This window comes from Nelumbo lutea, chromosome 2 (assembly GCF_056320005.1).
Source record: "Nelumbo lutea isolate HS-2025 chromosome 2, American lotus-T2T, whole genome shotgun sequence".
Classification (NCBI taxonomy): domain Eukaryota; kingdom Viridiplantae; phylum Streptophyta; class Magnoliopsida; order Proteales; family Nelumbonaceae; genus Nelumbo; species Nelumbo lutea.
Window position 1 is genome coordinate 58,630,945 of NC_142685.1, and position 19,553 is coordinate 58,650,497.

Sequence of the window (19,553 nt, forward strand, 5' to 3'; positions counted from 1 at the left end):
TAACAATCATCAAGTACTTAATTAAGTAAATAATAAAAAACAAAATAACAATCATCAATTATCATTAATGTTTATTCAAAGCATGCCCCATAATAATTAACGAATACAATAATTAAACCTTATGTAAGAATCAATATTTATTAACATTCATTAAAATTTTAAGCCAAATCATTAATGTTTATTCTTAAATGCAAAATATGAATCAACAAATCTATTATATAATAATTATAGTCGGTTGGAAAAAATTAAGTAAATATTTACTAGTTTATCTATTAATGACCCATATAATTTTACGGGTTTGACATATAAGGGTTATGTGGACCCGTAGACTGTACGAATGTCTTAAAAAATGGCAGTTTATAAACAATAATAAAAAATGGTAATAAAAATCATTAATGTTTATATATATATATGTATGAATGTATGTATGTATAAAGATAATTAACTTCCCCGTACTTAGTATGGGGTCATTCACTAGTTTATCTATTAATTCAGATATAAATTCATTAAAATACCCCAAAATATTATTCATCTTCTGCTTCAAAAACTAAGAACTAGAGAGTAGAGGTGCCAAGATAACCTAATCGTTCATCATCCCTCCATCTTTTGAACTCCCTCCCCTGAGTTTTTACTTATTTCCCTTATCTTGAACCAAGCTTCGATGCATTTCTTGTGAGCAGCAGCCAAATCATCCTTGAAAGAACAACCCGATTCAATAGGAATTTCAGATTCCTCATTAGTACTCTTCAATCTCAAACGACAAACCCTACAATCCTTGTCCACTTTAACTGAATGCACCAAATTCTGGTATACCACTTTACACAAATCTATCTTGACTGAACAATCTAACGTCGAAGAATTCTGGCGGTGGCCAGAAGTCCCCCATTCTCAATATAAGACACGTTGGAGAACCTATGCTCTTCATACGACCCACTGGTAGTGGAACCAAACTGGGAATGCCACGATCTTTCATCAGCAAGGGAGAATCAAATGCTTCCCTCACTCCCTGCATTGCTTGCAACAACAAAACCACAACGACCTCCTTCTTCTAAATCGGCATGGGAGTGAGTCTTCTCTACGGTTGCCATTTCCAAAACCCAAGCCCTGAAACTCCATGTAAAAACAGTGAGGAGCTTGAGACTCTACCCCAAAGGGAGAGCATGAGAGCCCTCCAAGTTTAAAATTTTGGATGTCTTGTCCATGAACACTTGTTGCTTTAGGAGCAGGATAAAGGCAAAATGAAAAAGAAAAAATCCAACAAAATCTGGAATTGCAGATTACAACAAGTAGGTATCTAAGCAGATGACCTCTTTTCCACCTCTCATATTGTTGGTACCTAGTGACAAACACAGAAAAAGGTGTGCAGCAACTTCAATTTCTGCAACAAATAAATAGCAGGCTACAACTAAAGGATTTAAGGAGGCAAACTACAATATATATATATTTTTTGTAGAAATTCATGGCGTGCTTTGTTCTGATTTTTAACAAAGAAATTCAGATTTAAGTCAGGACACAAACATTGTAAAATGAGAAAAAAATATTAAAAAATGGGGTTTTGTAGAAGATTTGAGGGAAATGTTTCAGAGAGAAAGCTAGCGTAAAATATTTGTATATATTTCCATTGAGTGATGAAAATTTATAGCATACCAAAAATGGGAAGAAATATGTTATCATTAGAGGGAGAATGACAGTTTCGCCCAGGGTCAGAATTTTTAGGCCTAAAGCACAATTGGGGTAGGTGCCGGTTCGGAATTGATGCTAATTAATGGGCGGGCATTGATGTATAGAATGGGGGTTTTTAACATTTTGAATGTTTATAGATCTGCATGGAATTCAGAAATCTGCATTGGGTCTAACCATACTTTTCCGATCATTATTATATCATATTAATCATAAGGAACAAGTAAATTATCATTATACCATACCCATGGCCATGGGTCCGTGATGGAAATGGCAATGAGTAGGGTAAAAGTTCAGAGAAAGAGAGAGAGGCGGAGATATTTGATATAGTAAGGACTAGGGAGGAAGAAGTGGTTAGACAAGAAAAACAGGAGGAAAGAGAGAGATAGAGAGAGAAAATTGAAAAGATGGAGGGATCAACGATTAGGTTGTCTTTGCTGCCTCTAGTTCTTAGTTCTTGGAGAAGAAGATGAATAGTGTTCTGGAGTATTTTTAATATCTTAATTAATAGATATAAGGGCAAAATAGGTATTTAAAAAATAAACACATTAGATCAGCGCTTTCCATATGGGTTGGTGGGGGAAGGCAGGCAAATGCATGGTTTTTCAAAACTAAAGGGAAGGGTTTTGTTAAATGATTTTATGTTTTGTCAGAAAACTTAAGCGAGGTTTTTATATTTTATCCAAAAAATTAAAACAAAGTCAGATTAAATCTAATCCGATCTGAATCTGTTAGGATTCAAATTTAAATCCAAGATGTTTAAATCCGATAAGATTCAAATCGGATTGGAATGCAAGCGAATCCGATCGGATAAGGACCCTAAATAGAATGCTCTGAATTAGTTACATAAATTTGCAATAATCACATTCGACGCAGATCATGTAAAGATACAATGTGGTTTTCTTTCTTTAACATGAAGGCTCATCAAAAGCCATACAACAAATGCTTGTACATTATTTTCTTTTTCACTTAATTTTGAATACAAAGAACATTGGGTATGACCAGCCCAGTTACATTTCCATGGACATGATAGCATGCGGAGCTAACTGTTTGTCCAGGAGTCGCCGACGATAGCTTTATAGACTTCAATGATATTCCGGTGCAAGGGAATGAGGAACTGCAATTGAAATTGATAGCCATTTCTGTGCTTGATGTTCCAACCATATCGGCATATTCAACATCGCTTATTTGGATACCAGTAGGCTTCAACAAATTAAAGAACAAAGAAATGGTTACACTTCATCTTGTATAGTGTTCAAGATACAACAAAGAAGAATTAAACAGAGAGAAAGAGAGAAAGTCTCACCAATTCTTTACATGCACCACGTACACTGCAATAATTCTGATCAATAATTACAGGGTTTTCCACATTGGTGAAGTTTATTCTCTTGAATGAAATCTTTTGACAGTATCCTTTTCCCGTCTGTAAAAAAAATGAATAAAATAAAAAAGAGAACTATTGAAATCGGATTAGACATAGAACCATTATGGCCATCGATTTTTACGTCGAATAATCCAATCGATTATTCAATTCGAACAAATGACTCATTCTAATTTAAAAAATAAAAAATGAGCAAAAACCATTATTCGTATCAATATGATACGCCCCATATTGTATATTGGGGTCCCAAAACACTAACTAATCTTGGTTATCTAAACAATACATATTAGACTTTTGGTAGATTATCAAAATTGATCGTGTTCATAATGGAGGTTAGGTCAAACCATTCTAATTAAATCATTTTAGTATGTGTTGGCTTGGATGATCAGAAATGGAGATGAATTGGTGGTTTTTTCGATTCCATACCTGCCAGGTCTTGATCCTCACTCCATTGGTCGTATTGGTAAAAGAGGCATTTCTAACATGAATATTCTCTACTTTCGAGAATGAACCATCCTTACCTAAGCTTCCAATGCTGTCATCCACAAAATAAATAATAAATAAATAAATAAATAAAATGTGTATCATTTTATCTCTTGATGACCTATTTAGAAACCTATATAAAATAAAAATTTTGAATTTTGAATATGCATCTAATAGAACATTTAAGGGGTGTTATACAATATGGTTGATTTTATTTTCGGAAACAAAAACAACTGCTATGTTTGTTTTAAAAACAAAACCAACCATCTTGTCAAACCAAATCAGGTTTCCTACCCACCATTCTTTATCCATATTCAATCCGTCATGAATTACACCTATACACCGCCATCTTGAATTGTGAGATGTGTGGCTGCAATTCACCGCAGGTAGAGTGTGGGTATAAAAAGTGAGTATGAAATCTGGGTTCTTGTTGAAAACCCCCTATTGTAGCATGAATTAACTTACCTTATGCCATGACCTGGACCGCAAAGAACATCATTGATCACAATATTTGAAGTGTAATCCCCTATGGAGATACAATCATCACCTGTTTGGCATATATTTAGTTAAAATGGGAAAGATGGAGAATGAGAAATGAGAAAGAATGAGAAATCTAAAATGGAATAAAAGGAAATACAAGTTACCAGAGCTTATTTTTGCGTCTTGGATTAACATGCCTTGGGCTGATTGGATGTGGATACCATCAGTGTTTGGGCTATGTCCAGGTGAATTTATGACAATTCCATTGATATAAAACCTAGTACATCCCATGACGAGGACATGAGTTTGTGGGCTATTGATGAACTGAACATTGCTGAGATGGCTTTGGTTGCACTTGAGGAATTTCATCGTCTATTTACATTTATTTAAAAATTCATTAATACTTTTATTAAAATTCTCTACTAATATTAAAATAAAAAAACAATAAAACCCACCATTTAATTTAAATGCCTATAAAAGAGAATTTGATGATGCCAAGCCATAAAATGGTCACCACAAGAAATTTCTATCATTCCCTAGAATTTGGTTTTTATTCTCACAAAACCGTTTTCACAGCCTTTTATAGACATGCCTTGAAAATATTTCCGTACTTGTATGTTTTTATTCATGAAGAGAAATTTTGAATGCACAATTGCAAGGGGCTATGAAGATTGAGAGTCTCTCTCTCTAATTTGTAATAAAAATACATCACTAGAGGGGAAATACTTACTGTTGGTGCCAATTTAGTGCATCCCTGAAATTATATTCCACCAAAAGTAAATTAACATTCCATTTTTAGTGATTAAAAATAGCTTTAAAAAATTATTGACAAAAAAAAAATATAATTATAGATCATCTTTACTATGATTCAACTCACATTCCCAGGATGATATCTGCATGACTGATCCCACCAATCAGAACCCCGTCCATCAATGACTCCAGATCCACTGACTCTGAGTCCACTTACAGAAGTGAAAGCCATCCATAGGCTTTGGTCAATCCCCTTCCATGCATCAGTTGTGTTGGGGGCAATTATGGTTCCCATTATCTATGCAAATAAAAATTTTGAAAAGGGGAATGGACCGATTATACTTCAATACCAAAATGTTCAGAAAAGAAAATAAGTAATTATCAAATAAGTGGTTTCTAGTTTTGTTTTTGTTTTTATTTTGATTTTGTACCTTAACACTGATGTTCTGAGCCAAGCAAGGACCCTTAAAAATTACAGGCTTCACCAAAAATGTCAGTCCTTTTGGGACAACCATGGTAGGAATGCCTGTTGATGCTGAGCACATCATGCTCCAAGCTTTCAAAAATGCCTGCAAATAGGAATTAAAATTTGTCATAATTAAGCGTCTGATTGGCTCACGGGAATAGGGGTATGAAACCATTTCGGTTCCAACTGTTTGATTGAATGGAGAGTCGAGGGAATGATCATTTCCTTTTGAGAATGAGAATTCATTCCAGCTGATTCCAATTCCAAATTTATTTGAACCAAATAAATAGTTAAATAGAATGGACTATTTTCGTTTCGAATTCCTATTTCTAGCTATGAACCAAACAGACTCAAGTTGTTATAAAGAGTAAATAATTTACCTGGGAATCATCTGTTTTGCCGTCTCCAACTGCTCCATAACGTACAACATTAAAGCTTGTTGAGCTAATGCCAAGGCTTGTGGTATTAACGTTGATCGTATGCGCCATCAAATTTCTTTCTGCATTCAAGCATGTTGGTATACAGCAAACCATAGCTAGAACAATTAGTAGAACAGCCAGAAAATCCTGCACAATAAAAGAAAAATTGATGAGTTGTTTGGCTCACATGGGCAATGCCTAGAACCCAAATCATATTTTAATCTTCTGAGTTAAGCTCCTCACCATGATAATCAGAAGAAAGAAAACACAATCTTATTCTTGTAATAACACTGCTCTTCTTCAATTTCAAGTGCATGCAGTTGATGATATAAAAAATATATAATAATTAAATTATTTTAATAAAGAATGAAATAAACAACTATCTAATTAGTACTACTTGATTTCCTTTAACTCTGATTTCTCAGAGTTGAAAGGAAATCTTATCACAGCTGCCTTTTGCAGTTCTGTATACCTCCTTTTATAGGTGCTTTTAGTGGTTATGCTTCACACATTTTTAAGGGTGTTAGTTGTTAGACGGTTTTAACTGCAATTTATTTATAACCAAATAATTCTGAGTCACAAAAGAAAAATAAGTTGGTCAAAATATGCCTGTTTATTTTAGAACCGATTCTTAATTGGGATTTTTTGGCTGGGTCTTAAATTCTACACTAACCTTTTAGTTAGGCCAATGCATCCAGCCAGCAAGTGAATTGATTAGGAACTGTGTTTGGAGATGAGAGCGGATTTGGTCCTCACAGCCCTGCCCGTTAATTGGAAACATTTTTGTACTTCTGTATTTGTATGTTTTTATTTATGGGGAGATATTCTCAATGTACGGCTATACAGATCGTGAGAATGGATTTTGTGAGGATAAAATCCAAAATTTTTCTATTCTCTTTTCTTTCTTGGAGTTAGGGGGATGGGTGTTAATAGAACTGTTCACGGGTCGGGTTGGGTCGGTTTATTGGCGTTTTTCCAACCGACCCAACCTGGTCAGTTTACCTAGAAATGAAACCGAAGCTGACCAAGTACTAATTAAAACCGACCTGGTCAGTTTGAATCGGTTTGGGTCGGTTTGGTGAATAATTCTCTTGGTGTGAACGGTAAAGGATTCAAGTCTAAAAAAGCAAAGGCTGGATGCCCGAATATTAAAAATGATTTGATGGATTAAAACTGATATTTTATATATCAGAAATTTTATATATAATATGTATATTTCTGAAATAAAGCTGATATATATATATATAAGTCGGTTTGGGTCACTTCGGTTTTGGTTTTCACACATGAAAAACGAAATCAAGCCGAGCCATCGGTTTATGTTCTTTTGTAACCCGAAACCGACCAGTGCTGAATACAACCAGCCAACTCGGGTTGGATCAGACCGGGTTGGTTGGTTTGCGTCTTGTTATGAACAACACTAGATGTTAAAGTTAATTTAGGATTTGATACCAATAATCAAGGTTCAAAATATCGATACGCCCAATATGCTGGTAGGGGCATATCCGGTGAATCGATACACATTTTTATTGTTTTTTTTTTATTTTTTTTGCAATTGGTTCAGGGGAGCCGGTTTAGGTCTCCTCTACCCCTGAACCAGTCAGACCTTCGATACACCCACTATACGAGCGTATTGGAAGGGTCCTAAAATGATACAGGACAATACGTGTCGATACTTTGAACCTTGCCAATAATCTTACATATATACACGTTGATGCACAGACTTTGCCATAGAGAGCCTGCGGATTTGTTCTATTCTAGTATTTTAAAGTATAAACGAATATATCAAACTTATCATGACAATTGGGCCTAATAGGCCAGGCCCAGGTTAAGGCCTTCAAACAAATGAGCCTTAAGTTAGACCCAGCCCAGCCAGCCCACTGGCTAAATCTACAACCAAGCCCAATATTAGTGGACTGGGCTCAGGTGCATATTGGGCCCGTCGGCCCATGTTCAACTCATATCTTTAACACACTAATCCCATCAACAAATTGGGCCATCCTCGATGGTCTTGCTTAAGGAAAAAAAAAAATCTCTGACCTATGATTCTTGCCCATGAACCATCACATATAAACCTTCCGCATCTGCTCATGCATATAATTATGGGGTATAGACTCATCCAATTTCAAAATATCGATATGCATCGGGTGTTTTGATACTTATTTTTTTATATTTTTTTTAAACTGGTTCAGGAGAGCCGGTCTAGAACCCTTTTATCCTCTGAACCGGTCAGACCCCCGATACACTCATGTAGGGGCGTATCGGAAGGATCCCGGAATGATACATATCAACCGATACGTAACGATACTTTGAACCTTGGACTCATCCTTGGTACAAGAGGCCAAAGTGTTGCAACTTGACCCGAGCTCTAACTTGAATTTGGAAACATTATAAATCAATTTGCCAAGTGGATTTTACTAAAGAAATTCATCAAAAAATTGGGAGGCCACTAGGGAAGGATTGAAAATTGTAAAATGGAGGGTCTTGGATTCATAGTATTATACTGTCTAGAGAGGGGAACAAAAGTAAATGATTCGTAGCCAGAAAATTGGTGCCTTGTGGCCCTAGACTAGACATTTCTTGGTTGAGTTGATAGAATGATAAAGATTTGGTGCTGTAAATGTATAGTCATAGACTCTATGGCTCCCAAGAAAAAAAATGTTCATTCATTTATTGATAATTTGACATTATATAGTCCAATTACCACAACTAATTACATCTCTGTTTTGTGTTTCTTAATTATAAAGCAATGGCTATAATTTTTAGTTTAACAGTTTTGCTTAGGGTTGCTTTAATCTTTTAGTTTCTCCCTTTTTACTCCTGCAAATGGTTTACTTGCTATTAGACCTGGCAATCGGGTCAGGTTGGGCTGGGCTGGGCCAAAGCAAATTTGGTGGGCAAAGGCTAGACCCTAACGCTAAATATTCAGGTTTCAACCACCCGGCCCAGCTGATCTTTGACTAAGTCAACACCTTTTTACCAAAAATATGGATTTAACTGTATGGTTTGAATGGTTCAATCATTTAGGTCAACCGTTTTGAAAGAAACATTAGTTTGAAAAGAGGTGAGCCGTGATGACCCATGACCCGACTTCTGATACAGGTCGCTAGATAGGGGGTCTTAACCCGTTTTGTCGGATTGGGTCGACTTTTTGTCAAAGTCTACTTGCAATAGAAGGGCATGCCAATTCTATGGAAATGAAATGACTACCCTGACCTAAACTAACATGATTTCTAAGATAACTCCCATCTCCCCTTGACCCCTTGAATGTTTCAACCATGAGGGCCAGCTAGTGATTAAAAAAAATGATCCTAACCCTGCACGCCCAAATCCTATCTTGAACATTCTGATCCAAGTCATTACCCATAAACCCATTACCCACAAATATCAATGAAGGATAAGATGAGAAGTTGAGAATATTAATTCTTTATTCTATGTAAGAAATAAAGTTGACTCACTATTATTATTTGCACTTTGGAGATACGAAACTAAGAATTAATGAGCCAATCGGATCACTCTTGACACTTTTTGTCATTTTGCCTCGTCTTGTAACGGTTTGGAAGACTGGATAAAGATTAGGGATTAATACTTTGAATCCTTTAGCAGAGAAAACAACACTCGGAATCCTCTGTCGGAACCTGGGGAAACTGGGTCACCTCATGAATCGTGATGGGTATGTCGACGTGGGTTTTCTAGATTGACCAGTATTATATTGAAGAGAGAGAGAGATGTTTTTGATGAGCAGCGAGTGATCAAAACTTGAATACTCAATGAGAGCGAGATTATGCGTCATGGTGAAAGAAGAAGAAGGAAGTGAAAAAGGAAACAAGCAATTAAAATAATGAGAAATACACTACAAGCATCGATTAAGCTTCAATTATAAAGTTTGTCCTAAGCTTATACAGTAAGGTGACAACAAAGCTTGATAACTTAATGCATGATAAAGTGGGAAAAAAAGAAAAGAAAGATAAGCAGACTAGCCACTCCTCACATATCTCTTGATCGACTCCGCCCTACATAGTATGAATTATGAAGATAAAGACTAGAAAGAGCATCTGAGAAAGTGAAAATGCCAAAGGATTCAAGTTGCCCTACAGGAGAAGAAACTGCCCCCTAGCTCACAGAGGCAGTTCACCCCTGATCAATCTCATTCCTCCCATCTGCAGCAAGAGACGTCCGTGAATAAGCAAGAGCCCTGGAAGGACGACGATGGATGTACACAAACAAGCCACACCAGCACAGGACAAATACGTCGCTGACTGACAGAAAGAGAGAAAAGATTGAATAAACTGATGTGGCCAAGCCCCTCCCCCACCTTGTTGAAGGGGTGGCCGTTGGCCTTGCCGCCGGCGTCACATGATCATTGGGCTGGTGCAGTGCTGATCGGAGGAGTGAATGAACAAGGCCGACTGGGTTGTTATAATGGTTTTGTGGGTGAATGGGTTAGTGATGGTCATGAGAGCAATAAATGGGTGAAGTGATAGTGTGACACAAGTAGTAGAGATGTTGGCCCCTTTTGGGGTTTAAAGAAAAAGTTGAAAAAGAGTGCAATGGGGTTGTCAAGAGCCAGCATCTTCCATGGGATATGCGGCGAGCACCTTCAATTATCTACTTCCATGACAACACCTTTTGTCCCTTGTTGTTTCAGTAGGCTATTTTTAATACAAAAACAAAATTAAATGTAATATATTAACCACCTTCTTTTCACTTTCCTTCTAATTTCCTTTATGAGAACTTATGACTTAAGCAATGTCTCGTTTTCTGAAACTTATCAGTCAAATTGTGATTGAGTTTAATCTGATGTGTCATAGTGATGCCATTAATAATTGTTGATGGTTGAAGGAATTAAAGCACAATTAGCGATTCAGGAACCTGTTTTATCAGGTTAATTGGATCTGGGGATTTGCTCAGCACAGAGATCTGAGGAACTGAGGAACTATACTTGAGTTGTAATTAAGAAGGGCTATGACTAGGCTAGGCCAAGGTCTGAGTTTCTTCTGGTCCAACCTGGATTCAGTGGGGGTATCATCAGACCCAATTTGATGGCATTGCTACCTTCCACTTGGTTGCTCACAGGGAGATATGCGCTCTACAGGACCAGACAAATGCAGTGGTTTCTGGATTTTGCTATTGGTGGCATGAATAAACATTAAACAATTGTGATTTGGAGAATTATTTCTTGTTGGTTGACATCCCAATTCTGCGTCCCTACACAGATGGTGGGTCGTATCTAGGAAAAGTGTGTCTGGTTAATGGTTCTCCGCAGCTCATGCGGATATGCTGAAATCAGTACTGGAATCCTGGAACCTTGAGAAGCATATTATTTGATACCACAGCAACCAATTTGCTCAAGCCATGTGCCTGGCACTGACCTTACAGAGAAATTTTGGCACCCAAGTACTTCTGAAGCTGATACTAACAATCACCCATGTGCTTTAATTGAGCCAGAGAGGGGTAGCTCTAATGGTGTTGGTACTTAGCCAAAAATGGAGTTATGGTTAGCATTTCTTGGAACCCACTGAGAAGTAAGAAACAAGTCTACTTGGTATTCTTCTTTATTTCCCAAAGCTGTGAGTGAAATGAATGGCTACATCTTTCAAGGACTACTGTTAGTTTAATTTGATCTGGGTACAATAGTAAATCACTGTAAACAAGGAGTATGTGCTTGAAACACCAAAACTAGGCCAATTGTGGCTCATTTAGACCCATCCCAAGCTTACTGTAGAACTCCAAAATCTTGATATAAGCCATGGTTCTGGGAAGGAATATCCCATTGTGGGTCATCAATTGACAAGCCCAAGTCATAAATGACCAACCAACCAGAGGCGATTTCATGTGGTAGGAGTGACTTCTCTTTCCAAGTACTCATGTTTTTGGAATTTTATAGCACAAAAGACAGGTTTGTTACATGGATATCATGTAGTGTAGGATCTCCACTGTCCCAAAAGCAACCTAGCTATGTTTGTGCCATATGCACCAATCTCTGGATCAGTATATTTAAAAGCTATATTTTCCCCATGAAATTAAACTATTTTGATATCTATTAACCAATGTCACATTGTTTTAACAGACCTCTGAGCCCAAACAAATCATGATTTTGAAAATTAACCAGTCTTTACCATCATCCTGTTAGTTTTTGGGACTCTTTGCGCCGAGTCCAGATCTGCTATCCACAAGACCCTACATCCATACATCGTACAACCGCATCATGACAACATACAAGTACAAAACGTGTTTGAGATGTGTTGCTGTAGCATCTTGTGGGTAGTAGATCTGATCCCCTCTTCTCCCAAGTCTCTTTCTGTATATACCAAGGACCTGGGAAATTTTTCACTCTTGTAGGGATGACAGTGGGTTGGGTTCTGCCCGATTCAGAATGGAGTGACTTCAGGTTGGGTATGGGGTTGAGCCAAAATCATACCAAACTCCCAACCAGTTTGACATCCCTGCATGTGGCTTGGGAAGAGAGGTGCAAAAAAGGGATCTGCAGTTGTATATCATCAATGAAAGAAGATAAGGTGTCTGCTTGTATCATGGACCCAATAAATATTTAGGTCGGCTTCTATGTACAGACATTATAAGGAATGTTTTTCTACTTGGGCTCCATCATTGTCATTTCCAAGCAATTGGATCTTTCCTTTAGCAGTTAAGAGCTCGACTTACATCTAAAATATAGAACTGACTTTGGAGACCTGTGTACAAGTAATATCACAGTAAATTCACTTGAAAATGCTGCAAAGCAAGGCTTTTCTGGTTCTGTTTATTTTATTTTATTTTGTTTTGTTGACAGCTCTCCTGATTGGCTTTTGCCTTTTCTTTCCGAGGATTTGCAGACTTGGGAGCTATGGTGTTTGTGACAATATTTAGTTTGTGATAGTTTCTGTATATTGTAGGGTAGTCACAGTCCAGTTTTCTCTTTGTTAGTTTGCTGTTTTGTGTCTTTTAGTTTTAGCTCTGTTTGTGTTTGGTTGCTTTGGTGGCTGTATCAGGTTCTCTTTTTTTAATAAAGTCCCTTTTCCTTACCAAAAAAAGAGTCAATTGAAAATGAATCTTACCTATTTCGGGCTTCAGCTTTAGTCCCACATTAGTGTAGAACCACCAACAAGATTACTGTAAGTGGGTATCTTTCTACTCAAAGAAAATAAATGGGAAACCTCTAGTAATTTAATTGACCCACGCAGGCATTTTAATCCAAATGATTTATTTTAGGATTTTTTCATTGTTCAGAGTGAAGTATTTATGAATTTTTTTGGCGGAAGTCAGAGATTAATTGAAACATATGATTTCTCTAAGGACCAGGTTTGAACTGAGATGGGCATCACTGTATGGGGATTGGCCTCTTTGATAGTGCTTCCTAACTCATCAATGCATTGAGATGGTCAATGAAGTGGGAAATGAGAATTTCAAATAAGATATGGTATTCACAGAGAACTTGGTCTTTTAATGGCAAATGAGTAATGAATAATGATGCCAACTTGTTTTCCAACACACCCACATATCATAGCGATGACTAATTGATTCAACTTTAGTCCATATGTCCACTGATAAGTGACTAAAATTTCAATTTTATTCCATTACTTTTGCATCTTTGAATTTCTAGTATTGAAAATTACCTCTAGCTGCCTCATTTGAGACTAAAAAACAGAAAACATGATCTTCAGAACCAATTTTTTCCTGCCACCAAATCTTAAAAATAAAAGGGCAAACTTAGAATATAAACTAGAAGTAAAAAATGGAAGACCGATAAAGTTCGTTCTTTTTCAATAGCAGAAAGGGACATACTTCATCCGGATCATAAAGTAGATATTATAAGAGAAAAAGTTACTTATCTGTGAAGTAACCAGATGCTTTCTAGTCGACAATCCAATGGCTATTATATGAAAAGAAATAAACATATGAATGCGAATGAAGAGAAAACCTGAATGAACAAGAATTTTTGGGGGTAAAAAAGAAGCTATCATTAAACTAGAGAAACAATGACAAGGCTCAGAGGAGACATTACAAACAGTATCAAGATTAAACCTAAAAAGAAGACAAGATAGGAGGTGGGGGTGGGAAATCCATTCACCACCACAGCACTCTGCACTCGCCAGAAAGTGAGCTAACAAATTCAAGGATCGATCAATATGTTTCCAGATAACCTGGTCAAAGGAAGCCATTTCCCTTCTAATATCTCCCAGAACACATGTCAAAATGTCAAATAGGTGGTGAACACTCCTTTTTTTGTCGTTACATTTATCAGGGTCACACGATCAGCAAATGGGTCTCACACTAATCTTCTTAGCCAATCAATCTGAAACCCACTTAGCCAGTAATGCAGCAAAGGCTTTAAAACTCCCCTGAGCAGGGAACATCTTTCTGTAGGCTTCCATCATTTTGTTTGTTAGCCTGTTTACGTGCGAAGCAACATCAGTAGGGGCAGAAGAAGCAGCCTTCCAAAGATCAAAACCACCTTGTTCCTGTTACACCATAGTAACCAATAGAGAGAACATATTCAATTGTAGTTTTACTCAGATGAGAGTTTTTTTTTTTTTTAATCAGTTCATTAAGCCATTGTTTGACAGTCCAGGAGTGGGAGTTCTCAAACTGAAAGCCATGGAACATTATTATTCATTACTCATGATGCTGATGGAAAGGCTACTGACTACGTACCCTAGGAGCCAAATCCAGATTTAGTCCCAGTCGTGCATTGGGCACACTTTCTCATAAATTACAACATACATGAATTGGGATCTGCTCTCACTGAGCGTACCTCGCAGCCACATCTTACTCTGTATTGAGATTGATGCAAGGAAATCTTGCAAGGAGCAAATGAAATTGAAACAAGCAAACTGATTATGTTAGTTAAGGGTGGATTCAGTCCTCACAAAATTGTGCTCATACTGTTCTCACGGCCCTTTTCAGCCGTGTATTGAGAAATCTTTATATTTGTATCTTTTTATTCATGGGAAGATTTCCTGCATGGCATGGCTGAAAAGGGCTGTGATAACAGTGGAAACACAATTTTGTGAGGACAAATCCGATTTCATGCCGGTTCTATTTCTATGTTTATTCCCAATTAATAATTGGGTTGGAATGTATTACTATTTTACTGTCATTTTTTTAGGTTGCATTATAAAAATGAAGTTTTAAGTTGTTAATATCACGGGTAATTGTAGATGTCGAATAATTGGGTCTAATTTGGTCAAATCCAATTATCCCGATTAATATATAATCAGTTCGGTTCTAGGGTCCATCTTATTGAACCGTTAATAACCAGATTCTATCCATCCCATCAACAGCTCTATTCATATGTGTCCAATATGGGCCATCCACCAAGTGGATGTCTGGATTGGTCACTTATGCGGTATATCAAGCCATTAGGGGTGCTTAGTCTATTTTTCAAACCGAAATCAGATCGAACCGAAAAAACCGGGAACCGGTCAGGTGATTGGTTTCAGTTTTTTTCAAAACTGGAAATTTGTTCAAAACCATTAATTTTGGTCAGTAAACCACTGATCCAGATGGTTAACTGTTCGAACGATTTTGACCGTTTTTTTTTATCTTTTTTAAAATTTTTGTTAGAACAGGCTGATTATTCAGTTCGAACAGTTAAACTGCTCGACCTGATAACCGAACCCCTGACCGATTCGGTCTCCGAATCATTTTTAAAAACAATGATTTTTTTCTTGTTCACCCCTACAATCCATATCAGCATTTACCATGGGTTTGGAGCAAAAGAGTAATTGTATTCCATAATCTTTTGAGAAAAAAAGACAAGAAAGATGCTCTGAATAGGTTGATGTGTCATACGGAAAAAACTCGTCAACGGCCCAAGCTGTGGGGCCCAACAACCAATGTAGTGTGGCCTTTGAATTGAAATTGTCTAATAAGTGTGATTTATGCTTTATAGTGAATGGCAAGGGGTGTTTCTTATACCTCCCTCTTATTCATGTCTAATGTGGATACTTTTTATTTCATACACTACTCATACGTAAATTCCAACATATTTATATTTTATTATCGGTTGCAATACAAATTTATTTGCACTAGTATAAATGCATGGGAGTGCAAATGTGAAAAAATGGAAATTCTTATTTAATTTTATTTTAGACCTTACTTTATTCTGTTTTATGTCTTATTTTATTTTATTTGTATTGCAATCAAACAAAATAAGTTAAAATTTGAAACAAAAATAAGTTAGAATTTACACTCAAATCATTTGCAGTGTCATGATTTTGTATCAGTACAAATTTATTTGCATTGCAACCAAACGCAGCCTAAAGCAATCATAAAGTTTGAGGGGCATTTTCTAATGTGTATGATTTTGCTTTTGAAAACAAAAGCAATTGTGATATTAGTAAAAAGTTTAAAAACAAAAACAACTTTCACATGTACATGACAAGGTCTTTGTTTTTTCTATAAGATTGTTAGGTTTTTGTTTTCTAGGGTAAGACCAAACAAGCAAACATGCCCCATCTAGTATAGTGCATTTAACAATTTTTTGCTCGGCAAGGGGAAGGGTTTCATGAGCGTTTCATTGCTCATAGGCTCATAGCGGGGCTGGCTGTACAAATTTCACCCTTAGTATGTTTTACCCAGCTAAATTACTCTGGACTTGGTTTGCTGATAGTAGGCTTGATGGACTGGACTAGGCCCAGTCAGACTCAGTCCTGGGCTCGGCCTCTGGGTCAGGTGGGCGCTGGGCACAGTGCTTCTCCACTGGTGACCTCACTCTCAAAAGTTAAATCAAATCCGCCCCCTCTGTTCTTATTGGTTGTGAGCAGACTAACTAGAGTTGAATGACCTCTCTCCCTCAGCAGTCAGCAGTCAGCACAAATATTGCCTCTCGTCAGCTGGGTCACACTGAGTCACTGAGGATTCAAAAGCCAGATAGATCCCCATCACCCAATTAACTGGGCCACTCTTTGATGGAGTTGGCGTTCTAAGGTGTCTCATTCTCATTGATTAAACAACTTTAGTCTGTAAGAGAGCACTCCCAATGCAAGATTTGTCTTTTCTTAGACTCGTGGTTGATGCATCCAAGCCAATTCTTTTTCACCATGAAGCTTTTATTTTTTTCTTTGCAACATTATGAAGACACTCTGACGTTTTTGCAAGCAAAAGAACTCCAACTGGAGTATTCGCTACAATGTTGGATTGCCACCGTGATTCCCAACATAAAAAAAGTTGGGTTGGATTGTCACTATATGTGCCTACGTCTGAATGTGATTTATTTTCCGGAGCACTTGCCCAATAGGCAATAGACATCTCCACATCTGGATTCATGAGAATTAAGTATTCAAGCACCAAGGTCCAAGACCCTTGCTAATTAGGCTCCTGGCCCATTTATTTCTGCCACAGGAATCATGGGGCCCATCCAAAATTGTGCATAGGATAGTGGTGGATTCCTTAGGCTCCCAGCACCTTATACTGAAACTAGCGAGACACCCGTGTTATGTAAAAATTCATGATAGTATGTGTAGATATAGATTAATTAATTTAAATTTATTGAAAATTTTTGGCATAATAATTATTAAGAATAGTACTTTGAAATAATTTAAACTTTTATTGGATTCATAAGTTAATTGTTGATTTAAAAAAATAATTAAATTATGAAGAAAATTAGCCCTATACTTGTATCTTTCATATTTTAGACAAATATAGCCCTAACTTCAAACTTCAAACTTCAAAGCACCTTACATTCCTAAATGTTACTGAAATTTCATCAACCGCTAGCCTGTAAAATATACCAATCCTTAACTTTAAAAGACCCTATTATCATCAGTATTATAATGGACTCAAAGCCATCTTGATTTCGCTCCTGTAAATCATAGCAACAAGCTGGCCTTCAACCAACCCTTTAACTGCTATAAGGTATAGCAATTATAGATCTTGAAACCACCCTTTATCCCTCATTTGTTGTAAAAATTTGAGTCCATGTTATGCCATAAACCACTCTAAACTTTGCAAGTCTGAGTTGGGATTTCCTCCTAATTAAGAAAAATTGTCCTAACATGCTTTTAACATGTATCACCATAAAACTAGGACCCACCATGTCTCAGATGTGCATACATAGCTAATGTTTTAACATTTTCCTGCTGGGAGCAAAAGCTGTCTCAGATGTGAACGTCAATAAAATTTTTAATACAAAATGAGAAATCCAAATTCTCTTGAACTTCCTTAATTATTTCTCTCTTATAACTTTTACCATAACCAACCACAACCAAAGGATTTTTCCCCCACTTAGAAGGCATCCTAAGTCATTCTCTCTACTCCATTTTCAAGAAACCGGTAAATATACCCTTGCAAAAGTGATGGATTTAGGGTTTTTTGGTTTATGATTTGAATTAGAACCGGAATCAGAATGGTCTATTCTTATATTCTGTTTGATTCAGAGAAAAATGGGAATGAGAATTGAAATCAACATAAATGGATTTTCATTCCCAAGAGAAGGGCAAGAGGAGGTGTGAGCAATGGTTACATTTAACAATGTTGTAAAAGACTAATCTAATCTTTAGTATTTACTTATAACTTCCTTCTTGAATATGACAAATTTGCCTTTTAAGTGGTTACATTTAACAATTTTAAGTGTACAAATAACACATGGGGTTATTTTGGTCACACATGCGAGAAGGGAGAGGTTAGAGGAGGTGTCAGCAATGCCGTAAGTCTTGCACGTAACTTGAAGCGTTGGCATCTACCCATACATTGGGATTTGGGAATGGTAATATCTCTCACACGTGTTAAATTCATGGGGAGATGTTATCAATATACTAGTGAGTGCCAATGCCTTCGGATGCATGTAGAGTTTTTATTGGGAGGAGATCCCATATCCATTTTAGGTGGCGTTCTACGATGTGAATTGTTTTTAAGAAATCATATAGTTTAAAAATAAATTGTTTTTCCAAAACAAAAGCACAAAAAAACATGTTCTTGTTTAAAAATTTGTTTTTAATATGGTGCTATATAAATCATATAATTTCTATATTACAAAAATTTGTTTTTGTTTATAAATTATTATCTTAATGGTTTTAAAAACATTTAATGATATTTTTAAACGAAACTAACTTGTTGGACACATTCATCCAGCCATGCATCAGGAATATCAACAATATAAAGTAGAAGAGATATTCCCAATATACGAGTGGGGTGAACGTGATCAGCAATGTGTTGTGACCAGTATAGAACGCCCCCTAATCCCTTAATTATCCACAGTTTTCTTTGTTCAATATGCGACTGCAACTCGGTTTGGCTCTCTCCCAAACAGGAGTGACCAGCCCTCAACTTCAAGCTAGGGTTTTTGACAAACATCTTAAGACCTCTTCTTGGGCTTGGGTTGATTGATTTTGAACCATCCTCATCGGACTGAGCCACATTAGCCTGATCCAACATGTGCTAGCAACACCCAGCACAAGTGAAGTTGAGGCCGGGTCATGTACACTTGGATTCGACCTACATGTTGGATCAGGTTTTGGGTTGACTACTGATCCCTTCATGGTTCTGGGCCTTAGCAGGCCCCCACCTGACCCAACCTCCAGATTTCAATCTGCCCTTTATGAGATTGGAATTATAGGCTTACAACCAGAATAACTTGGAGCTGAGGCAATTAAGATTTAAGCCCCAATGAAGCATCGCTTAAACCTCAATTTATTCCAGGAAGAGTAAAGCCTATCCATCAACATGTTCGATCATATGTCAATCTGGAATTCTCGGGTAGCTTGATCTTCATGGATGGAACAAAAAGAGACACATTCTCTAATTTGATTTAACCAGTCACTGTCCTACAATGCTCCAAGCCCAACAGAAGGAATTCAGAATTCTTCTTCTAGAGGCAACACTACTCAATACAAAAACAGTTCCAAATTCCGCTCAACCTTTTTTTCTTTTTTCTATATATACAGAACTAAGGCTAGCT

General features: G+C 36.9%; 1 protein-coding gene across 1 annotated transcript; it reads right to left on the minus strand.

Annotated features, from left to right (window-relative positions):
* Positions 1-2,562: 2,562 nt before the first annotated feature.
* LOC148870974 (putative polygalacturonase At3g15720) lies at positions 2,563-6,145 on the minus strand. Its single transcript, XM_088970544.1, has 10 exons — positions 5,903-6,145; positions 5,621-5,806; positions 5,206-5,343; positions 4,902-5,072; positions 4,755-4,778; positions 4,189-4,396; positions 4,010-4,091; positions 3,488-3,596; positions 2,987-3,103; positions 2,563-2,883 (listed from the first exon to the last, which is right to left on the minus strand). Exons 1-10 carry the CDS (start codon positions 5,903-5,905, stop codon positions 2,650-2,652), a joined length of 1,272 nt encoding a protein of 423 aa, XP_088826670.1. The 5' UTR covers positions 5,906-6,145; the 3' UTR covers positions 2,563-2,649.
* Between the last annotated feature and the right edge of the window lie 13,408 nt (positions 6,146-19,553).

Coding starts and splice junctions, on each gene's coding strand:
- LOC148870974 (XM_088970544.1), bottom strand. Junction 5,073..5,205: donor CTCAGAACATCAGTGTTAAG/GTACAAAATCAA, acceptor TTATTTGCATAG/ATAATGGGAACCATAATTGC. Junction 2,884..2,986: donor GTGGTGCATGTAAAGAATTG/GTGAGACTTTCT, acceptor AATTTGTTGAAG/CCTACTGGTATCCAAATAAG.